The 23,039-nt window shown below is 44.0% G+C and overlaps 1 protein-coding gene across 9 annotated transcripts; it reads left to right on the forward strand.

Moving 5' to 3' along the window:
• The first annotated feature begins 325 nt into the window (after nt 1-325).
• Nucleotides 326-22,007, forward strand: U2AF1 (U2 small nuclear RNA auxiliary factor 1). 9 transcript variants are annotated; one of them, XR_013959946.1, is made up of 10 exons: nt 358-498; nt 3,481-3,568; nt 7,359-7,425; nt 10,732-10,781; nt 10,941-11,039; nt 11,754-11,887; nt 11,972-12,064; nt 13,439-13,603; nt 13,781-13,834; nt 21,779-22,007. XR_013959946.1 is itself a non-coding variant. In XM_080656434.1 (9 exons), exons 1-8 carry the CDS (start codon nt 455-457, stop codon nt 13,584-13,586), a joined length of 723 nt encoding a protein of 240 aa, XP_080512560.1. In that variant the 5' UTR covers nt 358-454; the 3' UTR covers nt 13,587-13,603; nt 13,781-15,956. The 9 variants fall into 9 exon arrangements, 8 of the variants coding, with proteins under 8 accessions (XP_080512559.1, XP_080512561.1, XP_080512560.1 ...); XM_080656434.1 differs by lacking the exon at nt 21,779-22,007 and having other exon boundaries at nt 13,781-15,956; XM_080656436.1 differs by lacking the exons at nt 7,359-7,425; nt 21,779-22,007 and adding an exon at nt 6,466-6,532 and having other exon boundaries at nt 13,781-15,379.
• Nucleotides 22,008-23,039: the final 1,032 nt, after the last annotated feature.

Raw genomic sequence — 23,039 nt, forward strand, 5'->3', positions numbered from 1 at the left:
ATGAGGGCAGTGGAGGAGGGGTCTTCACTGAGGAAAGGTTCGAAAGGCAGTGCGGGTCCCCCAGGGAGGCGCGGGGACGGAGGCGCGCCTGCACCTCTCCGCGCTCCGCGGAGACCCAGCCCTACGCGACTGCGTGGAGAAGCCTCGCCCATCGCCTTCTCCTCCCGGCCTCGGTTTGCGCGCTGGGCTTGCCTGGGCTGGGGTCGGGGTGGGCGCGGGACCGCAACCCGCCGACAGGGGGCGCCGCAGGCAGCTCGCGAGCTCCGGGGCCGGGAAGACAGTCCCTCCCGCGAACTCCAAGCCCCGCCCACACGCAGGCAGCGTTTCGCCCGATTGGGCAGCGCCGACATACGGTCGGGGCGGGGCTAGCGTCGTCGCGTCAGGGTGACGTCTCCCGCGGGCGTCGGGCAGTGTCGGCGGCGTCGGCAGCGTTGTCGGCGGCTGCGGGTGGGAAATGGCGGAGTATTTGGCCTCCATCTTCGGCACCGAGAAGGACAAGTGAGTGAGAGCCGCCTTTCGGGGCTCCGGGCCAGGGAGGCGGGCGGGCACGGCGGCAGGCTCCGGACGGCGGCGGAAGGCCCGGGCGGGGGGGAGGGGCGCGTCGGTCCTTCCGGCCTCGGGAGCCGCGCGCCGCCGCCGCCTCGTGGGCGCTCGGGCGGGCGGGCAGGCCGGCGATGGGCCCCCGGGCGGGCAGCGGGCTTCCGCCCGGGCGGCGCGACCTTTCCCGCGCGGCGCTCCTCTGCGGCCCGCCGGTGTTCCGGTCTGTGGGCCACACGGATCCCGTGGCTTTCGGAAGCCGTCTTGAGTTGTGCTGAAGTCAACGTTAGACAATTCCCCCCAACTTGAGTCTCTAATGTGTTGGGCAAGCTTTAGTGCACATCTCGCCCGTGTTTATCCTCAGATAACGTAGGTCTTAATTGTTGAGGTCTTTAAATACTTGAAGACACAATTCCAATATAAGGGAAAAGGTGGGTCTTTTTCCTCGTTTTTAAGGTTGCATGCTTCCCTAATCAATTGTTAGGTTAAAAGTGAAAATTTTAATTCTGACTTTGAGTGCCACGTTTGCACGTATTGAAATTTAGACTAACGTAAATGTCTTCAGACATTTAGGGGATAATTCTTTGAAAACTAAAGACTAATGTCTGGATTACTGTACTCTTCGAATAAGTAGTTATTATTTGGGATTTTTCAGGGTTAAATAGGCTTATGTGAATGTATGTTTTTAAGGGTCAACCCCTAAGTTTGTCATACATGTTTTAATACCACCTTTTCAAACACTATTTATATTGTTTCTGTTTTCCAGGATACATCTTGTAAAATGTCTTTTACACATGATTGAATTTCCTGTGTTTGTAAGAGGGGGTTAGTTATATTTTTTCCTACCAAAATTTGCAAGACAGTCATAGTCACTTGGGTGTCAACCCAAAGGTAATCTCTGGAGACTCAAAGATGGATAAAATTTAGATCTTGTTCTCAAGGAGGGAGGGGTGCATGCATGTAAAGGATCGTTAAAGTAAAGTGCATCAGAATGTATTAAATGCAATGGGAGAGGTGTGCACCCTGAATGCTTTGGGCTCAAGGAAGAGCAACGTGCCTTTAAATATGATCTTGATTGAATGGGCCAGCTCTTCGGGAAAAAGAGGCTTCTCTGAGTGCATGCTAAGAACATACATTATTAATATCATTCTTTAGCTTATATCAGTGTGGTCCATGACTTCTGTGTCATGCAATTGTTTTTCCCCTATCATTTGGTGTCTTCACTGTTACTCTTCAAAACTTACTTCAGGGGTTTATTCCAATAACCACCTATCCGAACTGTTTTATAAAAGCCATGGCTTTAATTCAAGAAATTTGATTATTTAGATTAGTCATATTCTCATTTCAGAGAGACTTGGGAGGTTTTGTTTTAACTGGGCATCATCAAGTGAAAGCCAGCTCTGCAAGTTAGGGATAAGGATTCATTATGGGATGGTTGGGTAGGAATTGTTCAGGCAGAGGTTTTGCCCATTCTGAGATTTATTTAAAAATAAGCTCTTCATTTTCAGGTGACTTTCTGAAGATAAAACGTTATATATTCAAGTTAGAAAATCTAAAGTAAGACATAAGTTTGCAAATATGTATAGTAATGTAATCATTTTCCTCCCCTGGTTAAGTTCACACTTTTCCAACTTGATTGCTACCTAATAGTAAATCACTGGCTAATCAGATTTCATTGAGGTCCTTTAATCTTAACTCTTGATTGGCTGTTTAAATATATGGCACTTTTTAAAAAATGCTTTTATTGATTTTAGAGAGAGAGGAAGGGAGGGGGAGATAGAAACACCGAAAAGGGAGAATCACTGATTGGCTGTCTCCTGCACACCCTCTACTGGGGATCGAGCCCGAAACCCAGGCCTGTGCCCTGACTGGCACTGGAACCGGTAATCTCTGGACTCATGGGTGGATGCTCAACCACTGAACCACACCAGCCGAACAAGTCTAAATTTGAATGGGACTCATCTAGTAAGATTTCATAGTTCATCACAGATCTGCTAAGCCACCTGGCGTTGCTATCATGCTGGCTGGATTGGTAGTTTTAATTTGATCTGGGTCATCCAATATTTAATTAGTATTAAGGGAGAGCTTTGCCATAGGGACAGAGGTGCAGGTTGAGTTCCCCAATAGCTTGTTTTCAGTATATGGAAACCAGAAGAATTATTTACTTCAGACCTGTTTATGGAAATTTCCTGTTGGTCTGGTATCATGGGTGAGAGACCATGGACTTTGTTTTTTGTTTTTATTTTTTTTTAATATATTTTTATTGATTTCAGAAAGGGAGAGAGAGAAACATCATTGGTCAGCTGCCTCCTGCATTCCCCCTACTGGGAATCGAACCGTGACCTTCTGGTTCATAGGTCAGTGCTCAACCACTGAGCCACACCAGCGGCTTGGCTGGTTTATTTAGATAATGATTGCATTTAATGAGCGCTGTGTATGGCACACACCTACTTTACAGCTGATGCTTGGAACAGTGCCAGGTTGGCATTTTCCTCATTTTTCAAATGAGACCCTAAAAGGTGGGGTGATTTGCCCAAGCCTAGGCAGCTAGTAGCAGAGTTGGGATCTGGACCTTCACCCCACTACACTGTGTCGGTGTCCTCAAGAGAAGCCATTTCATTGTGGAAAACTAAAGAACATACATTTAAGTTAAATTTAGTTTTAGACTAATATTTCATTTACATGAAAACAGGTTGAAAGTGGAAGGGATTTGAATAAGGAGGAGTTGGGTCTGAGTGTTCTTCACTGAAGGAGTTTACAGAGGGGCAGATTGAAACTAGTCCTAAAATATTGCCAGGAAGGGGGAGGGGTACCTGCTACCAAGAAAAAGTAATGTGCCTATATTTTTGGGAAATCATTTGATAGCTTGTCTCATGTTGATGACGTAGTCCCATCTGTTTGATGTCTTCCAGCAAAATAATCTGCTCTTATTTTTCATTACAGAGTCAACTGTTCATTTTATTTCAAAATTGGAGCATGTCGTCATGGAGACAGATGCTCTCGGTTGCACAATAAACCAACCTTTAGCCAGGTTTGTTTATTTTTTCTTTTTTTTTTTTTTCTGTTTTCATGTAAATTATCAAAACTTGTACTTTACAGAGCCAGTTAATAATTTTCATGTATAAAGGGGACCTTTATTTCTCTAGTTTTATTTTCTATTTATGTTCATAAGTGAGCATGTTCATTTGTTTCAATGAGGATGAGGCAAGTGAGTCACCCCAGTGGAAGGTCTGAGAGCATCATCCCCTGTTTTTATCGCTAGAGAAACGTGTTAAAAAGGTTTTAGTGTGTGCATGTTGGCTAGGACAGGCCCTTGCCCTCCCACCCTCCCTGCAGCCTTGCCAACACTGACTGAGCCTCTTCCAGGCACGGGAGATGCAAAGCGGGCTTTCTGTTCTTTGCTCTCCCTAGACAGCCACCTTACAGGAGAGGCTGGGGTGACTGCCATGCACCCGGGTTCTCCAGGCCTGCTGTGTTTCCTTCCTTAGACCCTTAGTCAAGGCAATAGCAAGTCGCATCATGACCTAGAAACATTAAAAATGAAACAACACTAGAAGATGGGCCACAGTTCAATTAATTGTGGCCAGTTTTATTCAGTTAATTGAGAGATGCCTGTTATCTTGGGTTTAGGTCTGCTATGATTTGGTTTAATTTAAAAAATTAAGATGTTTGTATTTTTGGTTAACTGAAGAAAAGGCAAGAGTTTGTACCCTGAAAGTGATCACTGATGTATTAAAGGGAGAATGCACCTCTAATACTAACAGAAACTTATGCCCGTGTTTACCAGAATGTTTGGAATTTGAAAATTTTTTGATCTTCTTCTGACCGCCCATGAAGTCTGAACATGCAGCTTCTATTTTATGATTTTATTATTGTGGGGTAACTATTGTATCTACCTCTGGAAACTGCTAGACTCCGCTTTGAGCTCCCATCTTTCTGTTCACAAGTTTAAGTGTTTAGAAAAAGCAGCCAATTGGTATAAGAAAGAGACATTAGTATTTTTTAATTTAAGCCCATAGAACACCCCACAATTTAACTTGCTTTTAGAAGGGGGGTGTGATGGCTTCCCTTCCCCCATTATCCCTGATTACCAAGTGGTTAGTATAATAAAAATCTATCTTAATAGCTTTGAACATGTCTCAAATTTCAGAATATTGGAAAATTTGCTTTAAATTTTCTGTCCTAATTTTTTTTAAATGCTTTAATTTATAATTGAATTTTGCCACTAAGCCTGTGGCCATAAATTGGGCAATAACCAAGCACTTTAAGTGTCCCTTGAGTTTTTTATTTTGGAGAGCTACTTATAGATGTACCAAGTGTTGGATTGAGAAAGAAATTGTCCCCTGTTACAGTTTTCTTTAAGCTACCAAGAGACATCTGGCTTACTTTCTGAATCATTGATTGTGGGGAAGCATAGGACTTCTTTGGAAAAGTCAGGCAGGGATTGCCATCTTTGGCCATCTCTTCCTGGAGACCCCCAACCTTTTGGAGATTCTTCCTTACAGACTTTCCAACCAAGTCCCCTGCTTCCCCACAGTTGATTACCTCAGTATGTTAATGTAAGTTAATTTGAGCACTTTGGATCAAAACAACGCGATGATTCCATTAAAGTTTGGTGGGGTCATCTGTATTTGTTAACTTGAGCATCTTACTTTGATTTGGTTGGTTGATTTTAGGCAATCTTAACCACCCCTAATCTTAGTGGAACTGCATTGCCCCTTTTAAGTGACAATTCTTATTAAACAACCACTGCCAGGTTACCTCAGTGAAACTTAATATTAATTTTCCTGTTGAATAATTGGGCTCAGTATAGCTTTCCATTATTGTCATACTCTGGTAATTCCAGTTGAAAATATTAACTTGGCTGTGGGAAACATTCGAGGCCCGGGATAGGTTGTCTTGGGGCAGTGCTCCATGGCTTGGGGAGGATGCCAGGCCCTGAGTGGAGGGTCTACATGTTACAGGTGTGTTGCCTGCTGTTGGGAGTTCTTGCAAGTGGGTTTCCCAGCAGCAGGCCTTTGGGGAGTGTTTACACAATCCCTCCCCTTTAAACATAGCTAGAAATGGAACTGGCTCATTTTGTAAAACCACTTACAAAAACTGCTTTGGACATGTTGAAACTGAACATTTATTTTTCTAAATCATGTGTTTTATTGGTTCAGCTTGTAAATATCTAGCATAATTCGGTGTGGGTTTCTTTTTTACGCTTCTTACAGTGATGTGGACATTAAGATTCATGTAATATATTAGTCTACTAACTTAAACATGGTTTGTTTTTTCAGACAACTTGATTTTAAGAAGAACGGTACAATGTAAGGTTTCAAGTCTGCCTGATCCAGTTTAAAGCAGAAGGGCTAAAAAGGATTTTATTCCCTTAAGAAGGATCGGAAAAGAGCAAATGTTTTAAGCTATTGTATTATGTAAACAGAGATCCCACCAAGAAAATGTCAATCTGATAGTTGGCCGTGACAGTTAGGAAACCATTTGGTGTGCCTCTTTCCTACGAGACCAGAAAGCTGGATGGACTGCATACAGTTGGGTTATGCATTTGGTTTTTTTAAAAGAATTTTGTATGGGGAATATGATTATAATGTAAATTTTTCAACGTCTTAGTGTCTGCTAACTTGAAGTGTAGGAAAATGCTAGTGTTCTGTTATTTATCTTGCATTAAAACATTTTTAGAATGTGGGACTACTCAAAATAACAATTATAATTTCTTCTTGGTTGCTGGCTGACTTGACCTAAGTCACTGCTCAAACTCTGTTTTCATAATATGATGGTTTGGGTGTACTCTACAGAAGACAATTGTGTGACTTGCGGGAAACAAACAAGTGTTGAGCCATTTGCAAACAAGTTGTCTCTTTGCAATTGTCTAATATATGCACAGCAGCCAGTAGAATTCCCCTTTTTATTTTTTTTTCCCCGCAGACCATCTTGATTCAAAACATCTATCGTAATCCCCAAAACAGTGCACAGACGGCTGACGGCTCACACTGTAAGTCCCACAGTTGGAGAAATTTTTTTAAAACAATGGTGTTAAAGAGCCCACTCTTAATTGAGACACACAATGTTGGCTTCTGAGCTGCTGACATAGAGCTGTTGCAAACAGGACAAGGTGGTGGAAGTCCTTGGCGTCTACAGCAAGAACTTGATACTTGGCTGCGTTCAGGAGGCTATCCTAGGGAAGGTCGCTGACCAGGTCTCTTCCTTTGGTTGACATTTGTTAACAAGAAGGGATCTGTCCATGTGACATTTTAACATTATCAGCCTTCATTGGTCTTTACAATGACTGAACTCTGGCATTTATTAAGTTCTTTCTGTAAAACTAATAATTTTAGGAATATTTAGGAATCAATAAGGTAAGTTGCCCAATAAGTGTGGGTTTATTTCAACTATGATTTTTCTTCTAGGAAATGGAGATTTCATGATATGTAATTATTGTATTTCTCTAATACAGTAATTGTGTCATCGGTTCATAATGGGCACTTTTTCTTTCCCGGTTGTCCATTAAAAGTTTTTCTAAGAATGTTTTGGTAGTAGCCTGCCGAGTTATTTGCACTCTTACCTGGCTTGGAACTTTGAAATGGAGAATGTTTACGCTCTGTGAACAGAAATACAATACTGGCATATCATGAGATCTCTGCATTGCAGTGCTAGGGTGCTCCGAGACCGCCATCAGCTACGAAAACATCTCTCCATCGAAAAAAATAACTTGCTTTTTTTCAGCACTGAGTCTTGACTGAAGTGATCGCCACAGGAAGCCGGTTAAGTGTTTACATTTAATTTTCCATAATATAAAGTTGTTGCGTTTTGTATTTCAGACCATTGCCCTCTTGAACATTTACCGTAACCCTCAAAACTCTTCCCAGTCTGCTGACGGTTTGCGCTGTAAGTTCATACAAGTTCCTTCCCTGGTTCCCTGGGCTTGCGTGTCAGAGCTCAGCGTCCACTCCACCTGGTCTGCCGCTAGTAGTGTCAAGGACCGCTTCCACTAGGAGAGTCAAGAGCTTTTGTCCCACTGACCCTGACCCCATGGAAACCTCTGTCAGAGATTTGAACTCCTGCCCACTTACTTAAAAAGCAAAAAGATGACTGTGAGGGGCACCCTTTACAATAGCTTGGAGCTGCCTCTCTCTGTCCTTGACCTTGACTATCATCCCAGGGGAGAATTTCCGTGGAGTTAAGTATGGAGTTGTGTTCGTCCCTCTGAAAGCAACAGTATTTGAAAGTTTCTCTCACCTAAAAAAAAATGGTTCTGAAATTACTTTTCAGATTTTTCTTTATTATTAGACTTTTTCCCCTTAAACTCCATTTTGGAGCTCATGCTCTAACTGAGAGCATTGTTCTGGGAATATTTCCCAAGTAAGGGTCCCAAGTTGCAGTGACCCCTGAGTTTCCTTAGCATCAGCCCTGTGCTCAGTCAGTCTTTAACCAGAATACTTTAGGTATCTCCAACTTCAGGAGATAGTTCACTGCCTTTGGAAAATATGGGGTACTTGGTGGGGAAATAGATCTAAACTGGGCACTCAGTAGACATTACTGATTTCTTCTTGTTTTGGTAGACACTAAGTTTTGAACATTGTCAAGAATAGGATACATAATAGAATCATTGGAAAATTCAAAAAATTAAAACAGATTTTAGAATTGTTGAGCTATAGATCAGTATAGTCACCTGTGGGTAAATTGAAATGAACATCCTGGACTCCTGTTAAAATCAAGAAGTCCAAGCCACAGTTTGTTTGAAAGCTGTAAACATTAATAGAAGATGCTATCAAAGGTAACCTGGTAGCACAGACCTAACCCCAGTGCAGCCTTGGCCCAGAGCCGTCAGTTTATGGGTGGTCTGCACTGGGTGGGATGGTCCCAGCAGCCACCATCCCCGCTTCCTTGCCCCACACTGGAGGTCTCCCAGTTACACACCTGCACACACAGGAGCACCCATGTCTGTGGGGTGGAGCTGTCTTGTCAAGTTTTTCTTCCCAGACACTAAATGTTTTGAGTTGCTAATACTGACCTGACAGTAGAGAAGTCTTCCCGTATCTGAGGGTGGCAGGATTGATTAGTAGCCAATGGTTTAAAATACCTGGTTCTTGTGTTGTTCTCTTTCTTAAGTAAAATCAATTAGATGGAGGGAAATGTTTATATATGGACTTAAATTAAATGAGTGAAAAGTAGATAACAGAGTAACAACAATTCACAGTTCTTTGCCCTACTTGTTTACTTGGGGACTGCGGGTTCTTTATTGGCAGAAGAATGTTGTGTTAGTTTTCTTGGTGTCTTTATATGTGATTCACAGGGCTCTTGTTCTGCATATGCTACAAAATAAAAATTTAGCTATAGCAGATATTCCAGTTCTGGGATCCAGATTGTATAAATTAAATGAGATTCTGAATCTGCAGTTTAAAAAAAATCAATTTAAGGTGATAAGCCTGAAATATTTGGCATCAGACCCTTTCAGTAAATTTCAACCAGCTGGGTTCATCCGTTTCCTAAAACTAATGGTTCTTTTGACCATATCTTTTCATCCATAGAAAAGTAAGTTTTCTGTGCTTTGGTTACACTTAATAATGAATCCCAGTTTAAGAATGTTTCTGTACAAAAATTCGGTATTTTTCAGGTTGTATTACTTAAAATATATTGAGTCATGTAAATTACGTTTTAGTTTATTAGTTTTTAATCACTCATCTCTGCCTTTCAAGTCATTTTGATTGACTCAAATTTTAAGCAGAGTATAAAAGATAAAATATGCCCACTTTCAAGCATTTTCAAATAGTTTTCCAGAAGTTATAGAAATATAATACTCCATGTTGTAAAGAACAGAGTAGGACTGTCATGATACAGCTGGTAGAGCTGCCACCAGACTCGATTGTCAGTACTCCTCAAACTGAGGTGTGGAGACTTTTTCCTCTCTTCTCACTTGATGTGGGACTGGAAGTGAGTTTAAACACGACCTGCCCTTTGGAATGGGTTTGTCTGCCGAGGTCCTCTATTTGGAACTTGGTCTCTCCTCAGGGAGGAGGTATATTCTGATTGCCTTCCACTTGGGGTGGGCCATCAAGAGTAGTAGTTGTTGCCTGTGCTCAGTAAGTTTGGGTTCTAAAGTGAGCTGGATTCCATAAACTCAAAAAAACTAAAATGCAGGGAGGCTAAGTGTTAGAAAGTAAACTTAAATCACTTTCAGAATCAAAAGATTAAAGTTCTTATAATTAAAGATAAGGTTTTCAAGTCATGTAGGAAATGGCTAAAAGACAGCAGTCTGGATAGAGAGCCCTGTGCCACAACTCAGGTCCCTCAGTGGGTTTCACCAGGGGAGGCCACTTGCCCAGGAGCCTGGCCCGTGAAGTAGCGTTGGAGACAGTTGGCCCAGCCTAACAGCCTCGGCCTTCCTGGGCTCCCTGGTCCAGCTGTTTGGAATATCAGTTTATTGACACACCAGCTTTGTGACTTCTCAGATTTAGGTTAGGAGAACTTTAAAATTTGATAAAAGAGGTGATTATGGAGATAGAATGGAAATGTGTAAAATCCACCCACAGAATGTGCATGATTTCACTTAGTGCATGTAGGTTATGAAAAAATAAATGAGGAAAATAGAAAATAAGAATGCTTTCTTCAACAAAGTACTGTAATTTTCCATTTACTCCAGGGGCATTCAAAATACTGTAATTGAACTTGGTAACTGTCCTACTATTTATGGTCATTTGGGTTTTAATCGCATCAGAAGTAATTTCTTAGCATTCTGTGTGGCTGATAACCTGTGAAAGAAACGAGTCAGGAGCATAAGCTTTTAATCACTTACCCTGATTCAGCTTTCATTGTAACCTAATTGGGGGGGAAGGGGGTGCATTAATTGGCCTCTTTTTTAAATTTTAAAAAAATTTTCATTAAAAATTTTTTTGAGCGTCAACTTTTTCCTTATACTTTCTGAAAAGGTGACCCTTTGATGCTGATTAAAACTTGTGTGGTTTTAATAGCCAGAATGGAGACTGTCATGGGGCATTTAAAAGTCTCCCCACACTTTAAGATTTAACACTTGGCCGTGTGATGCAGCCTCGTCAGTGCTCCAGTAGAACGCACTTCTGTCGGGTTCTCTCTCTAGATAATCTAATGTGTGTCACTGTAGCAGGTTGATTTAAGCACAAGCATTCTCTTGGTCACAGCCCCTGCGCTAACCGGCAAGATTTCTGTTGTTTACAGGTGCTGTGAGCGATGTCGAGATGCAGGAACACTATGATGAGTTTTTTGAGGTGAGATTGACTATTTGAAACTGATAGACCTATTCACCTTTATCTGTTTGGGGGGAATTAAAATCTGTCTCTATTAATAAAAATACTAAAAGGTTCACTGTGTTCAGTTAGTCTTTTATCTTTAACATTATGATCCTGAAGCCACCGTTTCTCTTCCAGGAGGTTTTCACAGAAATGGAGGAGAAGTACGGCGAGGTGGAGGAGATGAATGTCTGTGATAATCTTGGAGATCACCTCGTCGGAAACGTATATGTGAAGGTGTGTGGAAGGTGACAAGTGGGAGTTTTGTCTCCTGGCTGCTTAGGGTGAAGAATGAGGAATGCTCACCTTATTGTTTTAGCTTTTAACCTTGGCCAAATGCTCCTTGCTCTTGAACTTGCATGCACATGCTGGAGCTAGCCTGTGGGTATAGGGAGGAGGGCAGACTGCCAGGGTCCTACATCATCTTTTCAGGTCGGGCACCTTCATAGCTGTTGATTAAAGGCTGTTTGAACTGGGGAGAAGTCGGTTTATATGGTTTCTTTTTTTTTATTATTGATTTTAGAGAGGGACAGACAGAAACATCAATTGGCTGCCCCCTGCACACCACGCCCCCCACTAGGGATTGAGCCCGCAACCTGGGCATGTGCCCTGGCCGGGAATCGAACAGAACTGGTGACCTCTTGGTTCATGGGTCAATGCTCAACCACTGAGTCACGCAGGCCCGGCTTTTTCTTTTTCTTTTTTTTTTTTTTTATTGCCTACACAAATCATTACATTTGCTCTTAAAACCAAGATAACATATTTGGCATGATTTTGGACCATCACAAGGTTAAATAATCTAATTGTAAATAGAGGGTTGTCTGATTTTAATTGCACTACATTATTCCACCTTAATTACTTTATCTGCATGAGCACACAGCATGTATTTGGATCAGTGATTGAAAATGTGTTAGTAAAGTGGTGGCAAGCATTTTTGTTGTGTCTTTTCAGTTTCGCCGTGAAGAAGATGCGGAGAAAGCTGTGATTGATTTGAACAACCGCTGGTTCAACGGGCAGCCCATCCACGCCGAGCTTTCCCCCGTGACCGACTTCCGGGAAGCCTGTTGCCGCCAATATGAAATGGGGTAGGTATGGACAGCCTGCCCGCTGGGGAGGTAGAAGAAGGGCGTGGATATGACATGTGATGTTCATCTGGTTCTCCCCCTCAGAGAGTGTACACGAGGTGGCTTCTGCAACTTCATGCATCTGAAGCCCATTTCCAGAGAGCTGCGGCGGGAGCTGTATGGGCGCCGGCGCAAGAAGTGAGTGTTTCAGTGTGTCCGTTATGTCGCTTCCTTTGCGGGGGTGGGGGGTCCCAAATATATATATTTTTTATTATTTATTTATTTACTTACTTACTTATTTTTAAGTAAAGCTTGGGCTGAACGTCATCTCTCTGTTTAAAAGGCACTGCTTAGGCCCTAGCTGATTTGGCTCAGTGGATAGAGTGTTGGCTTATGGTCCAAAGGGTCCCGGGTTCGATTCCGGTCAAGGGCAAGTACCTTAGTTGCAGGTTCCCAGCCCTGGTCAGGGGCATGCAGGAGGCAACCAATCGATGTTTCTCTCTCACATTGGTGCTTCACTCTGTCTCTCCATCTCCCTTCTACTCTCTAAAAATCAATGAAAAAAATATCCTTAGATGAGGATGGATGGATGGATAAATAAATGGCACTGCTTAGAATGTAGTACAATTTTTTTAAATATATTTTTGTTGATTTCAGAGAGGAAGGGAGAGATAGAAACATCAATGATGGGAGAGAATCATTGATTGGCTGCCTCCCGCACGCCCCACACTGGGAATGGAGCCCGCAACCCAAGCATATGCCCTGACCGGGAATCGAATGGTGACCTCCTGGTTCATAGGTCGATGCTCGACCAGTGAGCCACACCAGCCGGGCACGTAGTACATACTTTAAATTACAAAAATTTACTCTATATAAAAATGTCCTCTTCGAAGAATATTCTGTGCGCATATTTTACTGCTTAAGTAGAGATCGAACCTCAGCAACTAACCAAGGAGATGGCTAGTGGGATCAATGAAAATTAGTTCCTGTGTGCAGTGTTTTATTCTCTCGTTGAATACCATAACTTGCTTCACATACTGCATGTCTCCATTGGGATGCCTTGGTTTTTGTGGATTTGGTAGGTTTCTTGGCATTGCCCTGTGGACCACTGGCAGAATCTAGCAGTCATATCTGTCTGGTCCTGGTATTTAAATGCAAGCGGTCATGTCATAAAACAGAACCCCGATGTCAGAGGGTATTCCCTATGAAGATTGAGTTCTGACCCCAGAGGGATTTTCACCTAACATACAATAGGAAATGCTGACATTGTGATTCTGTCATATTAGCAACAAAAATAAATGTAGAAGAGAAAGAACCCTGCCCTCCCCATCCAGAAATCAGCCTGATGGCCACCGCACCTCAATGCTGAGATGCCCTTTTTTCCCAGACACATGAATTTCTGAAATTAGGGCTCATGGTTGCAGCTTGCAGTTAAATTGACAGCATTTTTCTTTTTTTCATTAAAATCTTCGATTCTGTGGGATACAGTACTTGAAAGTGTTAGTCACTGTGGTTTTCTGTTGCATGTTTTCATTTTGATGCCAAGGTTTTGTTTCTTTTCCTTTGTTTCAGGCATCGATCGAGGTCCCGGTCCCGGGAGCGTCGCTCTCGGTCTAGAGACCGTGGTCGTGGCGGTGGCGGCGGTGGTGGCGGAGGCGGTGGGGGACGGGAGCGTGACAGGAGGCGGTCAAGAGATCGTGAGAGATCTGGGCGATTCTGAGCCAGGCCATTTTTACCGTATGTCTGCTAGAAAGTGTTGTAGTTGATTGACCAAACCAGTTCATAATGGGAATTTTTTTAAAAAACAATTTAAAAAAACAAAGATGGGTTTCTGAATAAAATTTGTAGTGATAACAGTATTCTTGTAACTTTTTTCTTGTGGAAACTCCACTTTAAATCTCTCTTCCTTTACAGACCTGCACATCATCAGCCCTTGAAGTGAAGATTAATCTACATCAATCACTTTGGGTAGAAATGAAAACATTTTTTTCTTTTTTTTTTTTTATATGTCTTTATTGATTTTAATTTTTTTAAATGTTTTTATTGATTTCAGAGAGGAAGGGAGAGAGGACTAGAAATATCAAAGGGAGAGAATCATTGATCAGCCGTCTCCTGCACGCCTCCTACTAGGTATCAAGCCTGCAACCCAGGCATGTGCCCTGACCAAGAATCTGACTCTGACCTCCTGACTCGTGGGTCAACCCTCAACCATTGAGCTACACCAGCTGGGCTGTTTATTGATTTTAGAGAGAGGAAGGGAGTGGAAACGAGAGAGATACCTGGATGTGAGAAACATTGATCAGTTGCCTCCTATACCCACCTGACCAGGTATTGAACCCACAATCTGGGCATGTGCTCTGACCTGGCATCAAACCGGCGACCTTTTGATGCATAGGACGACGCTCAACCAACTGAGCCACACCAGCCAGAGTTGAAACCCTACTTTAAATTTAGGTTCTGAAACAAAACGTTCACCAGTTGAGGTAAAATTCACATGGGAAAAGGCCAGATCTGTTTCTAGTTATGTACATACAAGTAACCCAGAATTGCTTTTCTGAGGCTGAGTAGAGGTGAGGAAAGCCTATGAGGCCCCTTTACTTACTAGTAAGTAAATGCTTAGATGCCATTCTCTGTAGAGTACACTGGTGTTGATAGGGAAGCTAATGATGGGATGCAGTGCAGTCGGCGTTACATCTCTCCATTGAGTTTTCTAGTGTTACTTTGAGAGCCCGCGTGCACTCCTAAAACATGAGTGTGCATAAAACATGAGCATGCTTGTGCAGCTCAGGAGCTCGTGATGAGTCACCTGTCATGTCACAGCTGCCTACTGTGTTTTAAACTACTGCATTCACGTGGACTCAAAAGCCTACAATGCAGACCTGCTTTTCTGCGTGCCCAAAGGGAGCAAGATGGGTAAATGCCTCGTCAGCACTTAGCATAGTTCAGCTAGCATTTCAGGACAAAAAAAAGGCCTCTCCCCTTGAGAAGTGGACGCTTTAGTAGGAGAGGTGTTCAGAAGACCAGGCCCGCTGTGAATTCTTAGGTCTGGACAAGCAGCTTGGGAAGAAGGCTGGGGTCCATCCAGGGGTATGGGCTCAGAATCTGAGGTTTTGGGAAGTGGCCAGATGAACTGGGCCAGGGCGTTAGAGCTCCCTTGCCAATCCACACACAGGCAGAGGGCCTTGTAGCAGACATGGAACAAAGGAAGGAATGGGACCTCAGGGGATTGGGCTCTTTTTCTCAGTTAATCCACATGGCCTTTTGAGAAATAGGAACCAGCTTTGGAAATAGCATGTCAGTTAACCAGGCTGTCCCAGTGCTGGTAGCATAAAATGCAGTGAAGTTTCAGCAATCACAAAGATGTATTGACGATGTAATTAGAAGTGTCCCCTTCACACTGGTCAGAATGGCTAGCACCAAAAAATTATGTGATGGCAATGTGGAGAAAATAGAACCCTCATGGAATTGTAAAACACTAGATTTCTTAAAAATATAAAGACCATACAATGCAGCAATAACTCATGTATGACTGTTTGTCCAAAGAAAACGAAAACACTAATTTGAAAAGATGTGGGCACCCCAAGTTCCTTGCAGCATTATTTACAATAGCCAAGAAATGAAAGCAACCTAGGTGTCCATAGATGAATGGATAAAGATTGTGATACATATATACGTATTAATGTGGAATCTAAAAAACAAAACATGAATAAACAGACCCATAGATACAGAGAACAAACTAATGGTTGCCAAAGCGGGGAGGGGTTGGGGGTGCTAGGTGAAAATTGCGGAAGATGAGTTCAGTTTTAGAATAGTTTGAGGTGCATGTGGAAAGTAGCCTACAGAGGTGTTAGGTCATAAAAGTAAATACAGTATTCATTGGAAAACAGGCCCACACAATTCAACTCCGTTCAAGGGTCAGGTGTACTTGACACTTAAGTGCGGTTTAAGGAGTTCAGAGGCAAACATCCTAGTACTGCCAGAACCCAAACCAGCCCTCCGGCCAGGAAGCCCTTTCCTGCTGGAAATGAGTCAGCATTTGTAATTTGGTTTCATTTTTATTTTATTTATTAAGAGCTACATAGACTTCACTAAACAGTCTTGCCTGTGTTTGAATTTTTTATATATATATATTTTATTGATTTTTTTACAGAGAGGAAGGGAGAGGGATAGAGAGCTAGAAACATCGATGAGAGAGAAACATCGATCAGCTGCCTCTTGCACACCCCCTACTGGGGATGTGCCCGCAACCAAGGTACATGCCCTTGACTGGAATCGAACCTGGGACCCTTCAGTTCGCAGGCCGACACTCTATCCACTGAGCCAAACCAGCCAGGGCCTGTGTTTGAATTTTTATGTAGATGGATTCTTTATATTATTTGGTCTTTCTTTTGCTCAGCTTGTTTGTAACATTCAGTATGTTGTTGGAGACAGCTAGCTTGAAATTTGCAGCTTGAGATGTAGCAGTGTGGTTAGAGAAGTGTAGAATAGTTAATACGCGGTGCTGGCATAACTGACTACTTGGGAAAACAGGAGGAAGAGGGCCCTCCTGGGTGGCCAAGGGAACAGTGGAGGCAAATTCCATGGCTAAAATGAGCTTGGGCTTGCATAGATCAGGATAGGCTGACACAGGGCGCCTGGTGGGGCAGCCCCTCTGGGATGGAGCCTCGCTGGCTCTTCAAGCCTCTAATCAGAAAGACATTTCTTGCCACACTTGATTGGTCAAAGCAAGTCATAGGGCCACCTAGGACAGGGGGGCGGCGGGGGGGACTGAAAGGAGTCCTGGGATACTGGGCAGCAACAGCTTCCATAGTCATTCAAGGCTCAGTTCACCAAAAAGACATCTGAACAGGCTGGCGGGCTTGGGAAAGACCTGGAGTTCTACCCTGAGTTGTGGGAAGGTTTGAGTAGGAGAGTGATGACTGATTTCTACTTTTAAAGTAGCATCTCTGCAGAGTGGAGACTAAAAACAGGCAATGGGAGAAGGGGACACCGTGGAAGCTATTGCCATGGTCCCTGTAAGATGAGGGTGCTTGGATCACGGGCGGTTGAGTCTGGGGTAGACTTTCAGTTTCGCTTTTTCAGTCTTTTGGAGTGGGAGGCCGGTCACTCAGGTTTTAGATGAACAAAGGTTGGGCACCTTGTTCTACTGGCCATTTGTATGTCTATGAAGCCCTCTTCAAGTCTTTGCCCATTTTTCTTCCCCTAATTGAGTGAGTGGGTTGTCCTATTTATTTCTAGGAGTTCTTTACATATCCTGGAGATGAGTCTTCTGTTGATGTGTATTTATCCCAGTCTGTAGCTTGCCTTCTCCCTCTCTCGGTGGTGTGTTTGATGAATTTGTGTCTTTAAACATAACCTGGTCCAACTTAACGCATCTTGCCCGTGTGGACAGCTTTCTGGGGCCTGTTTGAGGAGAGAGAGGGCTCCAGGCTGCCCCCAAAGGCTTTAACCTCAGTGGATTTTTTCCCCTTTATCAACTTTATTACTGATAAAGCTGATTGGAGAGCATGAATTTGGATTTTAAGGTCCAAAAAATTTGTAATGTCATCTCCATTCGTGGTTTGAACTTGGAACAACCCATCTGAAGGACAGCCTGGGTCTGCAGAGCAACACTGCCCATGGCCACCCTGGGGAGGGGAGAGAAGAGAGCAAGTCCCCAGAGTTTGGCACCTTTTGAACAATCCAGTGTCCTGCAGTCAGGAAATAGGGACAAGTTAGTGTCAGAGCCTCGTCACCCACCCATCACACTGCATACCTGGCGAGGAGGGGACAAGCTTCTCTGTGGCGGATGTTGCTTCCTCTTGGACTGAAAGGAAGGCCCCTCCCCACCTGCGTTCCCCAGGGTTCTCTCAGTCCACTGGACTGAAGCCAGGGTGGGCTGGGAGGGGACCAACCCTTGTCCAGACTGTCCCCTCACCCACTGCTCCTCTGTGGCTCCTCCTGGTTCCATGACTTCTGGCTCCCACCCAAGAAGGTTTTGAACAGCTGAGAACCATGCAATAATTAACCCAAGGGTCCCCGTCTCACTGGCCAGGGAGGCTTCGCAGCAGCTGTGCAGGAGATCAAATGAGAACAAAACCAGCCATCTAAAACTGCTGGACCTGGGGAAATACAACTTCTAGGTTGAGCTTCTGGGACAGAACATGGTCCCTGTCTAAAGCCCAGGTCTCTTTCCCCCTCCTGAGGCCAACCAGGTGGTTCCCTCCCTTGCACCTGTTCCAGGAGTGGCAGGACAGGCCTGAAAAACAGCCATTGAAGTCCACGTAGCCATCAGGAGAGGTCCCTGTCCAGAGATCTGTCAGCCAGTGTGTGAGGTCACTCACTTGGTGCCTGCCCCTGGTGGGTTTTGTCTGGCTGGATGACAAGGAGATGGGGTAGCATGGCTCTTAGGGAGGGGACCTTCCCTTTCTGCCTTGTAGGACTTCCTATTAGAGGGAGCACAAGAGCTCTCCCTCCCACACATGGGGCCCCCATCTCAAGACAGACTGCAGTCTTTTTTTTTTTTTTTTTTTAATTGTATTGATTTCAGTGAGGACAGAAGGAAGGAGAGAGAGAGAAACATCCACAATGACAGAATCATGGATTGGCTGCCTCCCACAAGTCCCCCACTGGGGATCGAGCCCACAACCCGGGCATGCGCCCTTGACCGGAATCGAACCTGGGACCCTTCAGTCCGCAGGCCACGCTCTATCCACTGAGCCAAACCAGCTAGGGCCAGACTGCAGTCTTTTGCTCAGAAAATGCCATGCCATCCAGGTGCACTTGGCTCCCCCACAGCTGGAGTGTCCTTGGGGAGCATGTTCAAACCTGACACAGCAGAACCTGAGAAAACCCCCATCCGAATCTGGCGACAAATACTCAGGCACCTGCTTCAAATCTCAGGTCTTTTTTTTTTTTTTTTTTTTTTTTTTAACAAATTGAGTCACATGAATGGACCATTTTTTGTAGGTCACAAAAGTTCATTTCATATGGTTCAACCTCATATGTCCCAGGATTGGGCTGATAGCCATTGCAGGAGCAGTGAGAAGCTCAGTGGGAGAGGCAGGGCAGGAGTCGAATCCCAGGTCTGAGTCCTGGCTCCGCTCTTCGCTAGCTACAGACTGGCCTCTGTGCCTCATTGTACTTCCCTGCAAAGTGATGATCAAATAGTACCCACTCCTTTGATTGTTATGAGAATCCACTAGTTAATACAGGTAATGTTTCTAGAACAGTGCCTGGCACATGCCTAGTGAGAGCTCAGTAATGGTTAGTTGTTGTTTGTGGTAACAGTAACAGAAGACAGGTATGGGTGGTGGAGAGGACAGCAGAGGAATAAGTAGCCACCCTAATAGTCCTGTCGTACACAGCAGGTAGTTGACAGTTGGTGTAAAAAGTTATTGAGTACAAAACTTGTATTCTAAAAGTGACAAAACCGTTGGAAAAATAAGGTAGACCTGCCCTAGCTGATTTGGCTCAGTGGATAGAGTGTCAGCCTGCGGACTGAAGGGTCCCGGGTTTGATTCCAGTCAAGGGCACATGCCCGAGTTGCGGGATTGATCCCCAGTAGGGGGTGTGCAGGAGGCAGCGATCAATGATTCTCATCATTGATGTTTCTCCCTCTCCCTCTCTGAAATCAATAAAAGTATATATTTTTTAAAAGTTGGAAGACTTTCTGATTTCAAAACTCAGTGCAATGTTAAAGTAATAAAAACATGGTGTTACTGGCACAAGACAGGCATGCAGATTCATGGAATAGAATTGAGGGTCCAGAAAGAAGTTTTTACATCAATGGTCAGTTGATTTTTTTTTTAATATATTTTATTGATTTTTTACAGAGCGGAAGGGAGAGGAGGGATAGAGAGTTAGAAACATCGATGAGAGAGAAACATAGATCAGCTGCTCTTGCACGCCCCCTACTGGGGATGTGCCCGCAACCAAGGTACATGCCCCTGACCGGAATCGAACCTGGGACCCTTGAGTCCGCAGGCCGACGCTCTATCCACTGAGCCAAACCGGTTTTGGCAATGGTCAGTTGATTTTTGACAAGGGTGCCAAACCAGTCCCTGGGGAAAGAAAGTGTCTTCAACTAATGGGGCTGGAACAGCTGGTTATCTACATGCAAAAGAATGAAGTGGGATTCTTACCTCACACCATCTACACTGCAGTAATTCAAAATGGATCAAGAACCCAAATATAAGACTTATTTAAGAAATCATAGGGGTAAATCTCGATGACTTTGGATTTGGCAATGGTTTCTTATCTGAGATCAAAAGCACAAGCAACAGCCCTAACTGGTTTGGCTCAGTGGATAGAGCATCGGCCTGCAGACTCAAGGGTCCCAGGTTCAATTCTGGTCAAAGGCATGTACCTTTGGTTGCGGGCACATCCCCAGTAGGGGGTGTGCGGGAGGCAGCTGATTGATGTTTCTCTCTCATCGATGTTTCTAACTATCCCTCTCCCTTCCTCTCTGTAAAATATCAATAAAATATATTTTTTAAAAAAGCACAAGCAACAAAATAAATGGAAGTTAAGCAAAATTGAAAGGTGTTTGCATCAAAGACACAAGAAAGTGAAAAGACACCCCACAGAATGGGAGAAAATATTTTCACATCATATATCTGATGTGTCTAGTGTCCAGAGTATATAAAGGACTCCTCCAGCCAAGAGGCCACCGGTTCGATTTCCAGTCAGGCCACATGCCTGGGTTGTGAGCTCAATCTCCTGTGGTGGCGTGCAGGAGGCAGCTGATCGATGATGTTTCTCTCTCATCGATGTTTCACTCTGTCCCTCTCTCTAAAAAAAAAAAATCAATAAAAAATATATTAAAAGACTCCTCCAACTCAACAAAAAGACCACCCAATTTAAAAATGGGCAAAGGATCTGAATCTACATTTCTCCAAAGAAGATACACACTGGACAGACAAGCACATGAAAAACACTCAACAGAACTTGTCAGACAAATGCAATCAAAACCACAATTAGGTCCCACTGCACACCCACGGGGATGGCTTTCCACTGCACACCCACGGGGATGGCTGTGAGCCAAACAACCAAGTGAGAGCAAGTGTAGGCGAGCATGCGGACAGCCCAGGCTCTCCCGCATTCCTGGAGGGAGGGAATGTAAACGGTGCAGCTGCTGTGGAAAGTCTGGCAGCTGCTCACCAAGTCAAACAGAATCAGCATGTGCCCAGCAGTTCTATTCCTAGGCATGGACCCAAGAGAAAGGAAAACGTATGTCCACAAAAAAACATGTGCATGAGTGTTCGTTCACAGCAACATGAACCATAACAGCCAAAAGGTGGAAACAACATAAATGTTCACCAACTGATGAATGGATAAATAAAATGTATTTTGCACAGTGACATTTTATTTGACAATAAAAAGAAGCAAACACGTTACTACATGGATGGACCTGAAAACATGCCAAGTGAAGGAAGCCAGTCACAAAGGACCATGCATGATATGATTCCGTTATATAAAACTAGAGGCCCGTTGCATGGGATTTGTGCACTGGTGGGGGGTGTGGCCTGCCGGGATTGGCCCGCTGTGGGAGCGCCTCTCATCCTGGTCAGCTGAGCAGTTGTGGACTCGCCCTCTGAATGGCACTCCCACTGTGGGAGCGCACTGACCACCAGGGGGCAGATCCTGCATTGAGCGTCTGCCCCCCTGGTGGTCAGTGTAGTCGCTCTGGTCGTGCTGCCGTTTGGTCACTGGGCTTTTATTATATAGGATGTTTAGAACAGGCAAAACTAGAGAGGAAATAGATTAGTGTTGGTCTGGGGCTGGGGAGCGTGGAAGGTTGACTTCGGGGCTGATGGCTAAGGTGTGTGAAGTTTCTATGGTGATAAAAAAGTTCTAAAATTGACTTTTTGTAAATGTACTAAAAGCAATTGAATTGTACACTTTTTAAAAATATTTTTTTAATGATTTTAGAGAAAGAGAAACATTGATGTGAGAAAAACATCGATCGCTTGCCTCCTGCAAGTTTGCAAACCAGGCATATGCCCTGACCAGGAATCAAACTGGTGAACTTTTGGTGCATGGAATGATGCTCGACCAACTGAGCCACACTGGCCAGGGCTGGATTGTACACTCTAATGGGTGAATTGTATGCTATGTGAATTGTATCAATAAAAACTGTTACAAATAAAGTTACTTAAGCAAACAATAGATTTAATTTTATTGTATTACATTGATATTGTTTTAATGGTCATAAATCAGAAAAGAGAAATGCAAAATACTGCCTGCATTATAAAGACAAACACCAATCCATGAGAATAAAAAGTGAGATTGCCTCTGGGACCTGTGCCTGGGGTAGGAAGAGACGGGAGGCTGCTATCCTCTGGCCATCACTTTGTCATCCTGTGGATGACGAGATGTTTCCTCCCAGTGTTCTGGACCCAGAAGACCCATCCACCAGTCCCACATCTCCCAGACTCGCCCCCATTGTCTGTCGGATCACATGCCAGTTCCTGAGCTGCAAACCCTCTGGTGGCTTCCAGGACTTGGTGAAGCGACAGCCAACTTCTCCAAAGCAGAAATGTATTTCCTCACAGTCTGGAGGCTGAAAGGCAGAGACCCAGGTCGGGCAGGGCTGGTTCCTCCTGAGGCCTCTCTCCTTGGCTCACAGATGACCACTTTCTCCCTGTGTCCTCACGTGGTCTTTCTTTGGTGCAAATGCATCTCTGGTATCTTCTTATAAGGACCAATCATATTGGGTTTAACTTGCTATGGACTGAATATTTGTTGTTTTTAAAAATATATTTCTTTATTGATTTCAGAGAGAAAGGGAAAAAGAGAGATAGAAACATCAATGATGAGAGAGGATCATTGATTGGCTGCCTCCTGCACACCCCCTACTGGTGATCAAGCCTGCAACCCAGGCATGTGCCCTTGGCTGGAATTGAACCTGGGACTATTCGGTCCACAGGCTAATGCTCTATCCACTGAGCCAAGCCGGCTAGGGCTGGACTGAATATTTGTGTCCCCTCACCCCTACCACACACAAAAAATTTGTAAAGTCCTAACCCCCAATATGATGATATATGGAGGTGGAACCCTCATGATGAATTAATGCCCTTATAAGAAGAGACAGGAGGAGAAACCAAGATGGCGGCATAGGTAAGCACCTAAACTGCTGCCTCGCACAACAATTTCAAAACTACAACTAAAAGACAGAACGGACACCATCCAG

Source organism: Plecotus auritus (genome assembly GCF_963455305.1).
Source record: "Plecotus auritus genome assembly, chromosome: 2".
Taxonomy (NCBI): Eukaryota; Metazoa; Chordata; class Mammalia; order Chiroptera; family Vespertilionidae; genus Plecotus; species Plecotus auritus.